Source organism: Leucopleurus acutus (assembly GCF_964270905.1).
Source record: "Leucopleurus acutus genome assembly, chromosome: 1".
NCBI classification, from domain to species: domain Eukaryota; kingdom Metazoa; phylum Chordata; class Mammalia; order Artiodactyla; family Delphinidae; genus Leucopleurus; species Leucopleurus acutus.
In genome coordinates, this window is record NC_139142.1 from 77,605,815 (window position 1) to 77,624,792 (window position 18,978).

The 18,978-nt window shown below is 42.6% G+C and overlaps 1 protein-coding gene across 3 annotated transcripts in view; it reads left to right on the forward strand.

Moving 5' to 3' along the window:
- FMN1 (formin 1) overlaps positions 1-14,371 on the forward strand; it is a gene marked incomplete at both ends in the record, with an annotated part of 398,825 nt that extends 384,454 nt beyond the window's left edge. For all 3 annotated transcript variants that reach the window (XM_082842082.1, XM_082842083.1, XM_082842084.1), the window contains 2 exons: positions 12,102-12,186; positions 14,327-14,371. In XM_082842082.1, the coding sequence (XP_082698208.1) occupies positions 12,102-12,186; positions 14,327-14,371 (130 nt within the window). The remainder of the gene's footprint in view (positions 1-12,101; positions 12,187-14,326) is intronic.
- Positions 14,372-18,978: the final 4,607 nt, after the last annotated feature.

Genomic DNA, 18,978 nt, shown 5'->3' on the forward strand with positions numbered 1-18,978 from the left:
TGTGCTATTGAGCTTTCTTAAGCAATAAAGCCACGCCCACACCTCCCCCAAGTCTCTTTGGATAGTATTCTTTGCTCCCTGACCTAATGCTACTTAGTTCAAGGCTACAAGGAGATCACAGGAAAAGAGTGGCTAGTCAGTTGGTATTTCATCTCTGCAGCTTCTTATACACCGTCTCTGATTTTCTTCTCCTAAAGGGAGACCATAAAAATAGTACCATTTACTTATAGAAGAAGGTGTCCCTAATAATGATTCGTAAAGTCAACCCACGTTCGGAAGCCAGACTGAAGTTATTTCTTTACAAGCATGATCTTCAGTAGGTGTCATCCCACAAAACCGTATCTACCCTTCAAAGGGCCCCAGGCCACAGTTTACGGGGCCGTGGACAAGGGCATGTTTTTCTCATGCTCCTTTGCTGATCACGTTCTTCTGTGTATTTCAGAATAGCCACCAGAAGGAAGAGTTCTCGTGCTTGGTAGATTCTGGGTCACATGTCTCTACGTTTTAGGATAAGCCTAGTGACATAGTGATTTGGACCTTCAGCTTTTATTTATCCCGTTTTTTTAGGGAACTTGGGTGTTATTCCCTGTAGCATGCTGACTCAGAGGCCCATTACTACACATACTGGTGCACAGAAGCCTGCCCTGTTCCCTTTCTAGACTAGTTTGACCTCTTCAGCGATGACTGATATCAAGTCTTCTGTAAACAGATTTACATTACAGCTGGTCAGCTTTCATGCTTTTGCCAACATGCATTTTATGAACTATATTCGTGCAGTGCCTCCCTTCTCTTTGCCTTCATCCACTGACGTTCCCAAAGCCATCGACTTGGAATATCTTCAGTGAAGATGTGTACATGGTCTGAGTCATGCAGTGGTTAATGTTTTTAGGTCACACTGTACTGGATGGCTAACAGAGCTTCCTCTTTGAAGCTAGTAGCTCTATAGGCAAAACTTTACTTCTGTAATCCTGAAGTCCCTTCCTCAGTCCCACTGTCAACATTACCAGAGTTGAGTGATTTATTAGCAAGCGTGTCCTGGTAATATAACCAGATTGTCTATTTTCCACTTGCTGAAATGAATTGGTCATTTTCATTTAGAGGATTTCTAATAAATAAACCCACAGGCATTTAAAACAGAATGGTAATTTGTGGGGGCCATCTACCTGGTTTTTTTCATTTTTTAAAAATATGTTTTTAGAGCAGTTCTAGGTTTACAACAAAATTGAGAGGTAGGTGGATTTCCTACAGAGAATTCCCATGTATCTCCTTGTCCCCAAACATGTGTAGCCTCCTCCATTATCAACATCACTCATCATAATGCTACTTCTTTTTTTAACCAAAGATGAATATTGACACACCATAATTACCCAGAGTCCATAGTTTTTACCTTAGGGTTCCCTGTTAGTGTTGTCCATTCTGTGGGTTCGGACGAATTGCGTAATAATATAATCCATCGTTATAATATCATACAGAGTATTTTCACTGCCCTAAATGCACTCTGCCTAGTCACGTCTCCTCCTTGCCCCACAGTCACTCATCTTTTTATTGTCTCCATAGTTCTGCCTTTTCCAAAACATCTACTCATTTTTTTTTTTCCCCAGTACGCGGGCCTCTCACTGTTGCGGCCTCTCCTGTGCGGAGCGCAGGCTCCGGACGTGCAGGCTCACCGGCCATGGCTCACGGGCCTAACCGCTCCGCGGCATGTGGGATCTTCCCGGACCGGGGCACGAACCCACGTCCCCTGCATTGGCAGGCGGACTCTCAACCACTGCGCCACCAGGGAAGCCCCATTTACTCATTTTTAAATACTAAAATTAACCCCCCTCTTTGGAGCGTAGATTCCAACCTGAGCCATGATTTGAGATCAGCTGTGTCCAGACATCCATTAGCTGCCTGTGTGACTTTTTTTCATTAAAGATGTAACCTAGCCTCATACTTAAGAATTATTCAAAAGTTAATAGGTTGACAGTCTTGTTACACTTCAGACAGTTATTTGGAATAGGAGAGAAAGGAAAAGGAAAAGAACAGATGACCCAAAGAAAATGTTAACTGCAGTCACAGAATTAAATTGGGAGGAACCTTAGGGTGTAATCAGTTGGGTTCATTTCATCTTCATTCTGGGGTAGTAAGAGCAAATAGAAATTGGAGAGTAGAATAGGACCCAAATCAGGAAGATCAGTTATAATTCCCAGAAAGACCACAAAGAAAATGAACCATAATGAAACGTAAGGTAATTCCTGACTTTAGGACAGGGAAGTAAGTGGATGCCCCCCTGGGCACTTAGTTTTCCCACACTTCGGCTCCTCTGAATCTGTCCCCACGGTGCCTGTCTGTGAGTATTTGTCAGAGACTGTCCATCTCCCAGGCTTAGAACATATCTGGAAAGTAGCACGCAGAGGAGAGTGGCAGAACTGGCTGTGTTTTGATTTGAGCCCCAGAGCTGAAATCCGGTGGCTATGGCTGTCAGAAGAACCATTCTTTTAAGAGGCCTTGTCTTCTTAATCAGCTGTTCATCTCCCAGATATCCCTAGGCAGTTCTTTAGGAAGACGACTTCTGCTGGCTCTCATTCTCCCGAACAGGAAGGATATTTTTTTCTCTTCCCCGCCTAAGAGATTCAGTGGGTTCCGTTGCGTTCCATACATAGCGTTTTCCAACATTTTTTTCTAAACAGCAGAGCTTTTTTTATCCAAATGAAAACATTCATGAAACCCCAATATATAAAACAGATTAAATTAAGCTTTTCTGGTTGAAGCAGGCTTGCAGATGTTGGGGTTAAGAGAATCCTTAACTCTTCCTTCTTTTCCTGAGGCACCTTTGCTGAGGCCCTTTGGAAGACAGTTTGAAAATGCTGCTCTAAGTTACTGGGTTTTCCATGAGTGCCAAGGAGTACGAAACAGCCTGAACACTCTACCCCACCTCCTATATCTCACTTACCTCTTGGTTGGCTGACATGCCCAATCCCTATGTTTAAAAATGAAGGCGCTTCTGTTGTCGTAAAGTTCGGGAGGATTTCAGTGTATTCTGCCTTGTACATCACGAGTCAGTGAAATACTGGACGTCTGAAGAATAAAGACATCGTACTTCTTCAGTCTCACAGAAGGCTGTGCTCTGCGTTGGTCTGATTCAGCTGCAGGAATACACATCTAGCCTGTAGAAACCCCAAAGCATGCCCAGATCTCCCAGAAAAGGAGGCTGTAACGTGGGGAGCCTGAGCCTTTAAATGGAAAGGCGTATCCCTCTTTGGGATGCAGTTGCCTCAGCTGCCTTGTGATCCCGGCTCTCTAATGGGTTAAGAAAAAGTGTGATTTTGTACCATATCCAGATCTTTTCATTTAGGATGGGAATGATGTTCTCTCGTAGCTTTCTAACTGGAAGCAGAATTCCCTCCCCAGCCAACCAGGGTCGCAAATCATTTCTGTAGAACAAGGACTAAGCAGGACCATCTGAAGACACATGTCACTGTCCTCAATATCTCGTATTCACGTCTTTCCTCAGTAGACTTTGGCAGCAACTGAAATTTACTGGGGCCCTTGATAACTCTCTAGGGATGTGTTGTAACGGAAAGGAAGAAAAGGTTTTCAGAAATCACTTTTATTAAAGCATTTGTAAATTGAAAGTAGTTCTTTTCTTTCTCTAACTTCCTTGTATGTCTTCCTCCCTATATTTCAGAATTTTTTTTTTAGAGGGCGTGAGATGTAACCTTTGAAATCAAGTCTAGGTATTTGCCTGTGAGTAATCATGAGCAACTATGTGTGAGAGCCTAGCGTAAATATTTAGACCCGAAACAAAAACAGAACCAAGATCTAGGCCAGAACCAAAGACAAGTCCATGAGCAATGAAGCCAAGGGAGAGATCGAGCATGGCTGTAGCTAGAAATTGTCCAACCAGTTCTCTCTGACTGCATGCAACAAAGTTCTTACCTCGTAAGTGAGAGTGGCAAATTCCAGACTTGGGGAAAGTTGTATAACCTCTCTGAGCCTCAGTCTCCTTGGGGGCAAAGTAATGTGGAGACTTTCAGGAATCCTGGAATATGTATGTAATCTGACATGCATAAATATTTAGCACATTTGGGTGGCCTTAAGCACCCTTTCTTTTTCCGTATTTAGGACTCGACCAGCTAATCAATAACTGGAGCTAGAGTTTCTCATGCTTTTACGTTTTATTTTTTTCCCAAGGCTAAATGCAAAAGATAATTGTCCTACAGCGTCTGGGTATTTACTAAACATTTAGGCTTGTTTGAGGTAAAGCAGAGAAAAGCTGTCAATGCAAGTCATTGTCTTTCACTTAGATATTTGCTAACAGCTGACTGCTGCATGGCACAGTGCTAGATGTAGGATCAGGGAGAAGACCCAGTATGCAGAAGGCGTGATCATTGTCTTCAAGCGGTTCCAGTGGTTTGAGGGAAATAAGACACCTATACAGTCCTAAGAGGAAAAGTTCCTAAGTGCCGTAAGAGAGGCACCAAGTGTCCTTTCACTTGAGAAAAGAGCAATTACTTCTGACTAAGAGAGATGAAGGAAGCTTTCATGACTCTGGCACTTAAGCTGAGACTAGAAGAATGGGAAGAATTTGAACACATGGAAATGAGTAAGAAAGTCATTGAGGGGCTTCCCTGGTGGTGGCGCAGTGGTTGAGAGTCTGCCTGCCGATGCAGGGGACACGGGTTCGTGCCCCGGTCCGGGAAGATCCCACATGCCGCGGAGCGGCTGGGCCCGTGAGCCATGGCCGCTGAGCCTGCGCGTCCGGAGCCTGTGCTCCGCAACGGGAGAGGTCACAACGGTGAGAGGCCCGCGTACTGGGAAAAAAAAAAAAAAGTCATTGAGGGAACAGTAAGAGCGAGATGCAGGGGTGAGAAAGCCTTGGTAGAAAGAAGAGTGAGAAGTGTGGACAGGACAGGGAACACGTGGAGTGAGGTGAAGGAAAGGATGCTTGATAAGTAATCACAGATAATAAGTGTCTTTCATTTTCATAGCAATTGTGTTATTTAGGTATGGTATTATTTCCACTTTTAAGGTGAAATTGAGTTGAGGCTCAGAAGGGTTAAGTGATTTGTCCAAGGACAGTATTGAACCAGATCTGGGTCTGAAAAGGTAAGACAGACCAGTAAACTAAGTTCGAAACGGGGAGTTTTGATTGCCAGAGTAAGGAATTTGGATCCTTTCACGCTACAACAGCAGTGTTGAGTAGTTCCAGAGACCATATGGCTCACAAAGTCTAGAATATTGACTCTCTGGCCCTTTATAGGAAACCTTTGCTACCCCAGCTGAAGTTGACTGGGAGTCACTGAGAGTTTTTGAGAAGGGAGGTGACATTCTTAAGAGTTAACACGTTGATTATCGAGACCATGTTCATCAGTAGGATGGATCAGAGGGAACTAGATCGTTTCAAAGACTACTTCATTGTCTGGGTCCTCATCCCTGGGCTCCTGAACTATCACAGAAGCCTTCCAGCAAGTCTCCGGCCAAAACTTCGAAGCTTAGAGAGCCCAGGCGGGCAGCAAAAATGAGTGGTGTGTGCCGGGTATAAGAAAACCAGTTGTGCAGACAAGCTGGTAGATGGTACCACTGGACAGCCTCGGGCTGAGGACAGGATGAGGGGTGATGGCAAGTGTTGCAGACTGAGGTGTTGCCGCACAGAAATGCCACTCAATGTTGCCACAGCTTCCAGTTTTGTAAGGGAGGTGAGAACTTTGTATTCTTGTGTGAAGTCTCTGCATTACACACGGGAGCTCGCATTTATTTAAACCTCCTGTGGTTGATGGAAACTGAATTTACATTTGTTTAAACCCTCCAGAGGTCGATCACACTGCTGACCTCTACTTTGCAGTCTCTTCCCACATCATTACCAGAACACTGATGCTGGGTGAATTTAATGTGATCAACGACAGCAGCTTGCTGTAGCTTCTTCAGCAGGTATAGGACACTTTGCCCATGGTTTTTGAAGGACATTTGAGAGACAGGTGCACAGACAGATTGACTGACTGACTGACCACCCAGTCACCAACCATCAGTCTCTCGTCAGGTCAAAGCAGTTTTTAAGACCTGCCTATATGCTCCATCATAACAATGGACGTAACGTAGCCAGACTGTCAGAATATTTTAGCGTTTGTCTTTCATCAAGGGTAAGTTTCGTACTGTATGATACAAAAGCCATTGAGAAACAGCCTTGCCCGCCACAGTTAGCTTTGCCCTCTAATGTTAAGGACATATAGAGAATCTCATGAGAATTTGCTCGTTTGTATTTTGCAGGATCAGTTTTGAGCACTGGTGATGTTGTATTCATTCAGGTGAGAGTCAGTGACTGTATATTTTCATGCACCTGAATGGACACGAATGTTTTCCCCCATAACCATTCTTGACGCCTGAATTTTTACAGTATAGAGATTAATCACTTATAATTATTTATTCATTCATTAACTTACTATTTATGGTCATATACTATATGCCATTTTACTGTGCAAAATGTGAAGGAAAGAAAGACAGTGAAGTCCTATATCTGCTTTTGAGAAGCTCCAGTCTAGTGTAAAAAGCAGGTGCGTAAAAATGTTCACAACACAGTGAAATAAATGAACCTTGGCAGGAGGTATGAACTCTATCCAACCAGATTTCTCGTTCTTTATGTCATAAATGTGCCTTGGAAATACAAGGTTGGAAAATGTTCCATTTTAATGATAAAATGACTTTAAATGTCCTAGAAAGTCTGAGACAGGACCAACCTCATAATTTATGGGGCTCCCCTTGTTCAAAAACTAAGAATTTCAAGGGACCTCCCTGGAGGTCCAGTGGTTAAGACTCTGTGCTTCCACTGCAGGTGCACTTCCACTGCAGGGTTCGATCCCTGGTCAGGGAACTAGGATCCTGCATACCGTGCAGTGCGGCCAAAAAAAAATATATATATATATATATATATATATATATATATATACATATACTAATAATTTCAAGACAGTGACGGGAGTGCATTAAACCAGGAAGCCCCACACGACCATGCAGGTTGAACGCCCGGGGGCAGCCTCATGGCTCAGCACTTTCAAGAAATTCAAGTGAGCAGTAAAGTAAAGGGTTTTTTTTTCGATTTTGTTCTCTAGGTCTCTGTTTTTTCATGGCATGTATATGTGTGCCGGCTACTGTATCAAGGGCTAGGAACACAGCAATAAAAATGATAGCCACCCTCTCTACCCTCATGTATCTTACTGTCTAGCTGAGAGGTTTGTATGTGATAATTTTCGTTAACTGGTCCCATTATGTCTTAACTACATTCTCAGAGAAGTATTTAAATGGCCAGTGAGTCTTACTTTTTCTTTATACTTTTAAATGTATACTATAAAGTGAAAATATAATCTTTCTGTGTATAGATATATAATATTCCTATAAGGAACAAGTGTTATTTTGGTTATGAGAAAAACAAGGTTAACATGAAAAATATGTATTTATTCAGAAGTTCTATACTATTTGAAATCTAAATTTTACTTATGATACCTCCAAGGAACCTGCAGAAATGGGAGGAAGTAGATGGCATCTTCCTTTTGAAGTTGAAATAGTTTCTCGTATTTATTTGTTTGAAAAATTTATGTCACGCCTGCACCGAAGTGTAGCTTCTCGTTATGACTTTTAGATTCTGTGTTCAGATCAGAAAAATTGAGCTGAGTTCCCTTGGTTTGCTAAATCTCGGGGTAATAGCATTCGTTGATGTGGTTTGCCTTCAGGACACGTCTAAATGGTATTACTACAAGATAGTACTTAGCTAATAGCTCCATTTGTTTTATTTGTAGTCAGAAACTACTGTTGTGCGTTCTTAAGGAGTAATCCTTTAGGTCCGTGATGGAAGGTTCCATAATTGTTATCCTTTATTGACCACTTGCTATATACCATGTATACTAGAGGTTTTACTAGATATATTAATTAATTTAATCCTCACAATAATACCACGGAGTTAATATTGTATGTATATATATATACATATATATGTGCCATATATATCATACCATTTTATATATGAGGAAACTGATAGTTGATTAACTTGCTCCAAGTTTTCTAGTAATTGGCAGAGTTGGAGTTAGAATCAAGCCTCGCTGATGCAGAAGCTACTTGCCACCAAGCTATGCTTTCTCCCAACCCTTGATGATTTTTCAAGAGTGCCCTGTGAGAGGGAGACATCATAATTGAATGAGAACATTTAGAGACGAGCAGGATGGAGTCACCAAGATCAGAATTGTCCCCGGAAGCCTGGGGTATGCATGGCAGCCTGTAGTCTGCGGGACAGCCACTGACCAGTAGGAAAAGGTTAGCGGTGCGGACAGGACCTTAGGTTGGCTCCCGGCCTCCACATCCCCGACCACCATCCCCCCAGATACTGAGAGAACGTGGGAAGTGATCGCAGGGCTTCTGAGAAGTGAAATTGGGAATTGGGGGAGGCGATGCTGAGCCAGGAGTGTGGTAGAAGACCAACTCTGAAAGAAGAGACCCGAATTCTAAGGTGAAAAGGAACTACTTAAGCAAAAGATGACTCCCAAAAGTGCCCTAAAAGTTAGGGAGCCCAGAGAGAAATAGTAATTCCAAACCATTCCATTGGAATGTGGATTAAAGGGTCACTAATAAGTGCTCTCTCTGAAAACAAATCTTGCCGGAGAGACGCCAAGGAAAGTAGATGCTACAAGCTGTGGCCTCATTGACAGCACCATCATCTTGGTTTGCAGATTCCTTAGTAGTCAGTCTCCAATGTAGTCTGACCTGGCTGTGAACCTTCTAGCGCATTCCTTTCTTGTATGGGTATAGTCACAGTTACTGCTGCAAGCAGAAATGTTTAGCAGGTAGTGTGGTGTATACGCTCAGACCTATGCCCCGGTCCAGAAGTGCCCGTTCTCACGGCAGCTTCACAGATGTATTTCTTGGGTTATATAAATCATTGCTCGTCTTTGTCTCACTTTTACTTCTTTTCTGATGCACAAGTCAGCATGTTGAATTCACTGAACTAACTTGTGCATGTGGGCAGGGAGACTGGATTATGAACCGTGTGTTTCAAGCAAATTGTGCAAAATTAGATAAGTGAAGAGCTGAGGCACTCAGCCACTTCTTCAATATTAAGTGAGTATGTGATTAATATTGAGTGAAAGGTTTGTATTTGAGGCCCTGAAGAAAAAGCATGTTCTTTTCTTTGTTAATGTCTGTGATTTGGTGGGTCTTTAAATATTTGGTATTTTAAAATATATATATATATATATATATATATTTTTTTTTTTTTTTTTTTTTTTTTTTTTTGGCGGTACGCGGGCCTCTCACTGTTGCGGCCTCTCCCGTTGCGGAGCACAGGCTCCGGACACGCAGGCTCAGCGGCCATGGCTCACGGGCCCAGCGGCTCCGCGGCACGTGGGATCTTCCCGGACCGGGACACGAACCCGTGTCCCCTGAATCGGCAGGCGGACTCTCAACCACTGCACCACCAGGGAAGCCCTAAAAATATTTTTGAAGACATTTTTAAAATAAAGAAACATATTAAGGATAACTTAACACACCCATATTCCCACCACCTAGAATTGTTAACATTTTGCCACATATTCTTTAAGATTTTACAATTGAAAAATGAAGTATTATAGATAGAAATGAAATTCTAGTAGATATACTACCTCCCAATGTCATTGTCTTCTGTATTTCTAGTGATAAGCTCTATCATGAAACTAGTATCTTTCCAGTCTGCATATAAATATAGGTGTTTACATGTATGTTCATAGACACTGTGCAGGCATCTGTGAACAACACTGTTTCTTGGGCACTATTCCCCAATATATATGCAAGGTAGCATGTTGCATACACAGTAACGATAGTAGTGAACACATGTTGAGTGATTACACAGTGCCTAGAGCAGCACTTTCTCAGTCCTTTCAATGACTCTGCGTAGCCCACACTGTTGTTGTTATCCTCTTTTTTAGGTGCACAGAGAGGTCCCTTGCCCACGGTCACACAGCTCATAAGTAGTGGGGCTGAGAATTCATCTCAGTCGGGTTCTGGAGCCGAGCACTTAACCATCAGGCTAGATGGCCCCTTCACTCTGTCACTCTGCAGAATTCATCACTCTCTCAATATCATGTTTCTGATATCCATAATTGGTGAATTCAGATCTAGTTTATTCCTTTTCACAGTTATACCATAGTCCAGTAAATGAATATAATATACAAGCATCATTGCACGGTGCTTAAGACCTGTAAAATACAAGTAGTGAAAGTTTCTATCTCACAGGGTTGTTGTGAGAATTAAATGGTTTAATTCAAATAAAGCAGGTAGAACAGTACCAGACATGCAGTAAGCACCCAATAAATGTTAGCTATTACTGTTTGCTCTTATCTGCTATCCATTATCCTATTGAATCTGATCACTAGGTGGTTTTCAGTTTTTCATTATTGCATATATTGTCACAGTGAAAGATGTGTCTAATTATAAGTTTCTTTGGGGTATCTCCCTAGAAGAGGAATTGACAGCTCACAGGGTATGTATGTTTTCAGTTTCAGTTGATGCTGCCAAAGCCAGCTGTACCAACTTACAGGCCCTCATACACGGTTCGGCACTTCCCGTTTCCTCACATCCCCAGTAACAGCTGATATTGCCTGGCTTCGATTCGCCTATCTGATGGATAAGAAATATTACTTTGTTGAATTGATGAGCTGGATAAGAAATAATATCATGTTGTGGAATTGAATTTTTATAGCAGCTTTATTGAGATGATTCATACTGTAAAATTTACCCTTTTAAAGGTGTACAATTCTGTGGTTTTTCGGTATATTCACAAGGATGTGCAACCATCACTGCTACCTAGTTTTAGGAGAAACCCCTTACCCCTTAGCAGTCACACCCCTTCTCCCCTCCCCTCGGCACCTGGCACTGCTAATCTACTTTCTGTCTCTGTGGATTTCATATCAATGGAATCACATAACATGTGGGTTCTTGTCACTGGCTGGCTTCTTCCATTTACCTTGATGTTTCTGAGGTTCACCCACCTTGTAGCATGTATCAGCACTTCATTCCTTTTTATGGTTCAGTAATATTCCATTGTGTTAACGTACCACATTTTGTTTATCCATCTAGCAGCTAATCTAAATTTGGGCTGTGTCTACTCTTGGCTATTATAAATGATGCTGCTGCAAACATTTATATGTAAATTTTTGTCTGGACATACATTTTCATTTTCTTGGGTACACATATATTTATATACCTAGCAGTCGAATGGCTGGGTCATGTGGTAACTTTGTTTAACATTTTGGAAAGCTGCCAAACTCTTTTCCAAAGTGACTGGACCATTCTCCAGACCCATCAGCAATGTAGGAGGATTCCAACTTCTTCACATCCTCACCTCCAACACTTGTTACTGTCTTTCTTTTCAATTCCAGCCATCCCGGTGGCTGTGGAGTGATAATCTCATTGTGGTTTTCCTTTGCTGCTTCTCCGATGACTGATGATGTCGAGCATCTTTTCATGTGCCTACGGGCCATTTGTATGTCTCTGGAGAAATGTCTAGTCAAATCCTTTGCCTGTTTTTTAAATTGGGTAATTTGTCTTTTTATTTGAGTTGTAAGAGTCCCTCATGTATTCGGAATGCAAGTCCTTTCTCAGACGTATGATTTACAGATATTTTTCCCATTCTGTGTGGGTTGTCTTTTCACTTAATGTGAACTGGTGAATTTTAATATTTGTAGTTTTCATACGTTTCTCCAAAATTTCAGTTTTCAAAATTGTCTTCATCTTACCTACTGAGTGGATCACAAGCCAGAGAGCCTTGAAGTGTGCCCTGAGAGTACAGTGAATCCAACTAGTCTTCCGTAGATCAGAAACTCCTCCTGCATTGGTTGCAAAAGCACAGCCTTCCCCAAAGACATCTTGGTGAGCCTCTCAGCCAGTGAAGGAAATTCAGCTTTGATGACCCAGAAGAGTCACCTTCTCAAAGTTTGAATTTAGTAATGAAAAGCACTGAAAACCGTTCCTTATATTTTCAAACTGCTGATCGGTTAATTCAACAGCATTTGGATTTGTTTAACCTGACCTCTCTCTTCTTTCCTTTTTTCTTCTCCTTTCTTATCCTCCTCTCCCCTCCCCCCTCCCTGTTTCCATTTCAGATTGAAAATGGCTCAGGAATCGGTCAGCAAGTTAACAGCAGAGAAGAAAGTGGAGACAAAGAAAATTAACCCCACGGCTAGTCTGGTGAGATGCATTTTTCATTCACGACCTCAAGATTTTTCATTATAACTGAGGTGCACCCAGTGGTGGGTCAGAATTTAAAGGATAAAACTCAGAGGAATGAGTAGTATCCAGATTCTCAATTCCCATCCCAGAGTAGCATATGGGTAAGAAAGAATATAAGGGAGGACAGAGTGAGGAACAAACGCTGCCTCGAGTGCTCAAGTAGTCACTTGCCATTTCACACCCTTCCGCGCCGCACCCCACGCCATGGTCCCTCTCATCTCAAAGCACTGTTCTCCTGAAATGTTTAAGTATTCTCACCCTCACCAATTCCTTCTCCCTGTTAAGGAAAGGGGCAGGGATTATCCTCTTTCGAGAGTTCGTAAAACTGAGATGCAGAAAGATACAGCTTACCTAGGATCGCTTCACAAATGGATAGCCAAAACCAGAACGAGACTCTGGGTCCCCCGACAGCTCTCCCTGGGCTAGAAGCTAAGCAGGCTAGTCTGTCTTCCTAGCTGTGAGGGGAAACTGTCGTCCTCCACAGTCCCATTTTCAGTAAGGATCACAAGGAATCTCTTGTGTTCCAGCTGGAAAAGCTAAATGGGTTAGGAACCCAGTTAGATGTAGAGATTCAAATCCCAGATCAGCCAGCCACTTACTAATTGTAAAACCTTAGTGAAGTTACTTTGCTTCTTTATTCTCCACTAGTACTTTTTTGCCGGCTGCTTTAAATCCTTTGACCATCTAAGTGGGGTATAAGTTAAAAGTGAGGTCATTTCTACTGACTGACCATGATGTTCTCATCACAACCCCATCAGCAGCTCAATGAATGTTGAGTGAAGTCGATGAGTGAGAAATGGGAAAGTCAGGGCCATACAGCTGGGTCAGGGACAGCCATGGTTAGCTCACAGAGCTCCTACCCGAATGGACACATCCTCTGTGCCCATTGAGCCATGCGTTTGTGGTGCTCATTTGAGCATGATCTTCTGCTGGCAGTGGGTTCAACTCTTATTTCTGTCTTCCTCCCTCATTAGACACTGCCCTTTTCCCCAGGCCTCTTATTTGGGCCTCTGTCCTAACTTTTACAGCCAAGCCTTATTTTCAGGGGCAGAGAGAATGGACTCAGGCCTGTAGACAAAGGGGAAACAGTGGGTGGACCGTGGCATTCTTTTATTGGTGACCTCCATGAGAGTATGCTCTCAGCTGTGATCCTCTGCTCCTTGGGGTGGTCTGTTCTGTCGCCTGTTTGTTTTGGTGGGAATTAGGGAAGAGCTCATAAACTGATTCCTGATTCAAGTTCACAAGTCAGGCATGGTATCCAAACAGGATGGGTGTTTAAAAATTATCTTAAGTTTACATCTAGGGCAATTTAGTAATCCACTGCATTTTCACATCTCCTAGATCACAAGAAGCTTAGGACCTGTTCTCAAAGGGCATCTCTCTGCACCGGCTCTTTGCAAAGGACTGTACTTGTTCCGTCTCTTTTTTAGCCTTCTATTTGTCCACCTTGAAGGCCAGACACACCCATGTGTCTTACTGTGCTTAATATATTTACTTCTAAGTCCTCTTGTTTATCTTGCCATCAGACTTTCATGTCCTTCCTCATTAGAAGGCTGTCCCTGGGAAGGAAGCTCAGGAAGAACAGAGCAGAGTATCCTTGGCAAAATGGGAGCTTCTGCCATTCTGCAGAGACTAAATCTCGTCATCCTCCATTTTGCATAGCCTCTGTTCAGTCCTGCCAAGTCGGTCACATGCAGACACGCCTGACTTGGAAAGAGTGATTTTTCATATCTAGACTTCCTAGAAACTATTTCTTGAGCATTCCCTAACGGGAGGAGTCTTTGAGTAACACTACGAAGTTAGGACCTTTGTCACAGAAGAGGAGAACAGAACGGAACAGCCTGGCATTGTAAAGGCCGGTGTTTTAGATGGATATAGTTGGTTATTTATTTTGTGTGTTTGTGAGGTGATAGGGTGGGAAGGGCAGGAAACTGAGGGTTTCTGGGAAAAAGGATAGAAATCCTCTCATTTCTAGGGCATTTGGTACAACTCTATTTGGCATTCTAGACTGACGTTTGAGAAATGTACCAAAATTTGAGAAAGATGAAAATTTTTAAAAAGGAGTTGTACTAAACTCGATTTTTTTCTCAAACAACAGAAAGAAAGACTGCGTCAAAAGGAAGCCAGTGTGAGCACCAACTAACACAGAGACACAGGAGAACAGGGACGGTGAGACGTAGTACTCTGCATGATCCTTTGTAACACCAGTGTTGCAAGAAGTTCTCGAAAGATATGTCACTAAATGTTTATTTTGCTCATCTCTTTCTGAACACCCCGTGCCTTCTTAAAGAAGTCCCTTGTTAAGCCATAGGAACAATGAAAAACTGCTGAAGAAGTATTCGATAACTGTTTCTTCTAGAGGTCCAAAGTTCGCTCTGTTATGAGACCAGAAGAATTACCAAGATTTTCCAATTTTTTTTTTAAAAGCAGAGATTTCAAGCTTTCTAACCCAAACCTGATGTATATAAACTTGTGACAGAAGAAGAAAAGGATGTTTTGTGACAGTTGCCTTGAGCAGGTTCAAGCCTTGGTCTTTACATCCTGCTGGTTTGATTATTGATCTTAATTTTGATCCTATTGCAGCAAGATCCTGGGCACCCTTCTCGCCAAAAATGTTGAAACTTACCAAAACTACTTTAAGAGGTCCAAGACTATCTATTTCCCACACTCGAAAAACGGTTATTTTTTCATTGTTTTTTTTTATGTAACAGAACAGAAAATGGAATTATACATGGATGGAGAAGGGGGTTAAACAGCCGTAAACTTCATCCTGGAGAACAAATTAGGATACAGGGAGTTGGCATCAGCCATTCAGTGAGACCCATTCTTTTGTTTTCATATCAGTTCATTGGGGTTTCCTGGACCACTAGGGATTCTCCACCCCTTCTGTCCCAGAAGAAACTGTGATACCTGAGTGGGGACAGATTTGAGGTCAAAGCACCTGCTTGGACAAGTGACCCAGTATCACTCAGAGCACATCTCACACCTCAAATCATCTATGCGTGGATAACACCTTGGTAACCTACAGCTGAGCTGTACACCGTGTTCTGGGACCGGATGTGGCTGGACCTCTCCCACCAACCCCAGGAGGCAGTTTCTAGACAGGAGAGCAGATGCTACTTGCAGCCCTTTTATCATGACCTTGACCGACAGGCATGTGACGTATGGTGAAGCAGGGGTTTTTGAACGTCAAAAAACAAACAAAAAAAAAACAAACAAAGGGCAGAAAAAGAGTTCTTTACATCAAAATGGGAAGAAGGTGATTACATTGACATTGAACTTTGAGTGGAATATCATACGCAGGCAGCTTTTTCTGACCCTGGAAGCCCATGTGACCACTGCCTCCTGAGTCACAGGGAAACCAAATTGGACCTCTCTCCTAACATTTCTTCCTTAAGCCACCACTCTTCTAGTCTATCTTGTGAGGAGAGAAGAGAGGAGCCTTGGGGTGAACTGAGATGAGGATCAAAGCCCAAGTTTTCTCCTCCAATTGGTGGAGGACCGTCTAGAGATGAGCAGAAACTTTAAAACCCTTCCCCATCCGCCTGCCACGTGTGGCCTGCCCCTTGCCCCCCCATCTTCCCAGGGGCCTGAGTGTCTACCCAGGACATGCCTGCTAGTCATCAGCCCCCTCAGGGACCCCATAATAGATTCGGCCAATTAAAGCAGCACCATAGTCTAATAGAATGCCCATTCGGGGAATCAAGGTTGCACAGTCAGGATCAAATCAAGTCACGAAGCCATATTCATGCAGGTGCTAATCACCTTTTCTAACAGTTCAGAGGAAAGGAATATAATAATATGGTTTGGTTTTTTCCCCCCAAAAATAGAAGGATGAGACAAGCAAACTAGCAGAGCAGGTAAGAACTTACATGATTAAAAGAAGTTGCTTGTGAGCGAGCTTATCATACTGCTTTCCTAGATTGTTTCTCTTCATTTTCACTTAATGGTGAAGACGACCTAAGGAATTCCTCGATTTCAAACAAATTCTACTTACAGCTACCCTGTGCTCTGTGACAGTCCTTCTAGTATTATCATACAAAAGAAAAAGCACCTGTTTCGCCCGTGCCTTGGGAATCAACTTTGAGTTTAGTGAGAACAACAGAAGTCTAGATCCTTAATAATGGCTCCTTAAGGACTTGATGGGAGAGAACAGCAGGAGGCTCTCAGTGGGGTCCCTGTAGCCCACTTCAGGCCTCTACTGTAGGATGCTCACAAGAAAATCACTGGAGGGAAGCAGGACTGTGGCTTTATAACCCTACAAAAACATTGCTCTCAGGGAACCAGTGCTGAAGAATAATGAATGGAAACACTGAATTTGAGAGTTAGACAAATGCAGCCCAGGTTGGATTTCATCCTAGTGGACAGACTAGAAATTGGCAGTCAAATACCTATTTCTAAAGAGCAGCGTTTGCCTACCTCTGTTGGGGAAACCTAGTGAGTCCAATGTAGTGATACTGTATCACTACACTAGGCAGGATCCCCATTATTCTCTCCCAGTTTGCATCCTGCATTAGGTATCTGGACACCCTTCCCAAGTCCACACGGGGACTGCATTGTGACAGCACCCTCATTTCTAACTTGACTTCACGCTCGGTAAAGGTTCACAAGAGTTTGTTCAAGGTGGGCCATCTAAAACAACCTGGAGGCCCTGAGAACAGTCCATCCAAAATGCAGTTGAGATTGTATTAACTCCAACAGGTGTCGCCAAACATTTCACGGAGAAGTAGTAGTTGGGGTACCACTTAGCAGAGTGGGCACTTCTGGCTGCTCTAAGCATAGCCCTGACTGCACTAGAGGGACAGTGGCCAGTATTTCTACTCTGCGTTTAACCAGACACTCACACCTGACCTACTAGTCAGACTCGGAGAAACCTTAACTTATAACAACATCCTCTCTTCCTAGCCAAGCTGCATCAAATCCGAGGACACAGCAGATAGCAGTTCAGATTCCTGCATGAGTAACTGGCATGATCATCGAGCACACAAGTATATCATATATGACACGAAAGCATGATATAAACACGTTAGTTAAAAACATAGGCCTGTGAGGTATCAATAGTCAAGTGAGGAGAAGGTGTGCTATATGGTTTTTTAACCCAAGAAGAGGCAACTTATGGGAGGGGGTGTGGTGAAGGGAAGAGGTGGCCAAGAAGAAATGGATGATGTGTTGATGGTCGAGGCCCAGGGGTCACAGGTGATGGACCTGCTGCCCAACAGTTACCTTTTGAATCTTTGGTTGTTGTCTGTGATACCTCTTTAAACATTCATTGCAACTACCTAGGAACTATGAAGAGAGAAGGTCTGAAATCTGGGAAGTAGAATAAGGAAATCCAGTGGTGCTCTTCCATCTTTAAATGTTCTAGCCGAAACAAATTGGCAACATCGTTGAGGAACTGAATGCCAGATGGGGTGCTGGTCTCTGACCCCCTCTTCTTTCCGGTAAGAATAGTAGAAGCTGCACGCCTGCTCAGCCTCCCTTAGGCACCTCCTTTTCTCATAAGTACTAAAAGGAAAGGCATTTCCCTAAATGATAAACTCCTATGCTGCTGGTGGAGAACCCGGAAGAACTAAAGGAAGGAATAAAACTCTTTGGTGGTATTGGAAACCTCCAGCAACATGAAGAAGTCATTGGTATAGTCCTTCCAACACCATGATTGGACATAGCAAAAGAGACGTAAGTGTATTTTTAGTAAAGATTTGCTTGTTGGACTGGGATTGCGCATCTCTCTCTAGATTATACCACTTGTATGGAGGAATTTTCATTTTACTTCTATTCTTGCTTTCTTGGACATCATATTTTCTCATTTCTATTTCTGCTTCTTTCTTGCCTGGTATCACTGACGCAGATCATTGCATACACTAGCACAGCAAACAGCACACAGATGGCCAGTGTAGAAAGGGGAATTAGCAGTACAGACCTGCGGGCTCTTTTCCAGTAACCAGACTGTAACATTGACAGGGGAACCTCTTCATTGCCTGACATTCTAAATTGATCTCTTTTGTAGTACTGCACCCTTGCCAAACAAAGATAAAACCAATTTGGGGCTTTCTGTGTTAAGGGGAAGGAAGAACTGCGAAAAATACAGCTTTTTTCCCCCCAAATACCTGATGCAAATATCAAATATCCAATTTTATAAATTAGTTTAAATAGTCTAAAAATTGCTAACAAGAACTCTCATTAGATTTGAGCTTCATTTTTCTTTGATCCTGCCTGTTCTAATCAGAAAAAAAAATGACCAAAAGGGGGAAGGGGAAAAAAAGCATTAGCAGATTCAGCAACCCACAAATTAATTAGTTCCTGAATCACACACAAAAACAACAAAAAACAGACATATTGTGAAACCCAATGTTATAGAAGTCCTAAGCACATAAGGATTTGAACAGCTGTGAGGGCTGATGAGTGTAGACAAAGTAAGAGCTCTTAACTGCCCACTTGAGACTTCAGCCTAAACCAGGCGATTTTTAGAGTGTGAATTCAAGGGAGTCAAGTATTGCTCTGAGCAGTTTATTTTTGGAAAAGCCACGTACAAAGAGAAGTAGTATAATATAATGAAAGAAGTGCTAGACTATGAAAATTTCCTTGCTCTCGTTCTCTCGTAAAAGCAGTTTATAAATGTATGGAACATCCAGAAGCCCATGAATACCACGCTTCATAGGTTAGGTTTTTACCTCAGGAACACAGAGTGGATTGAATAAAGAAGTGAATTTTCATTCATGTCAGCTACTTTGTTATCATAAAGAAATCTGC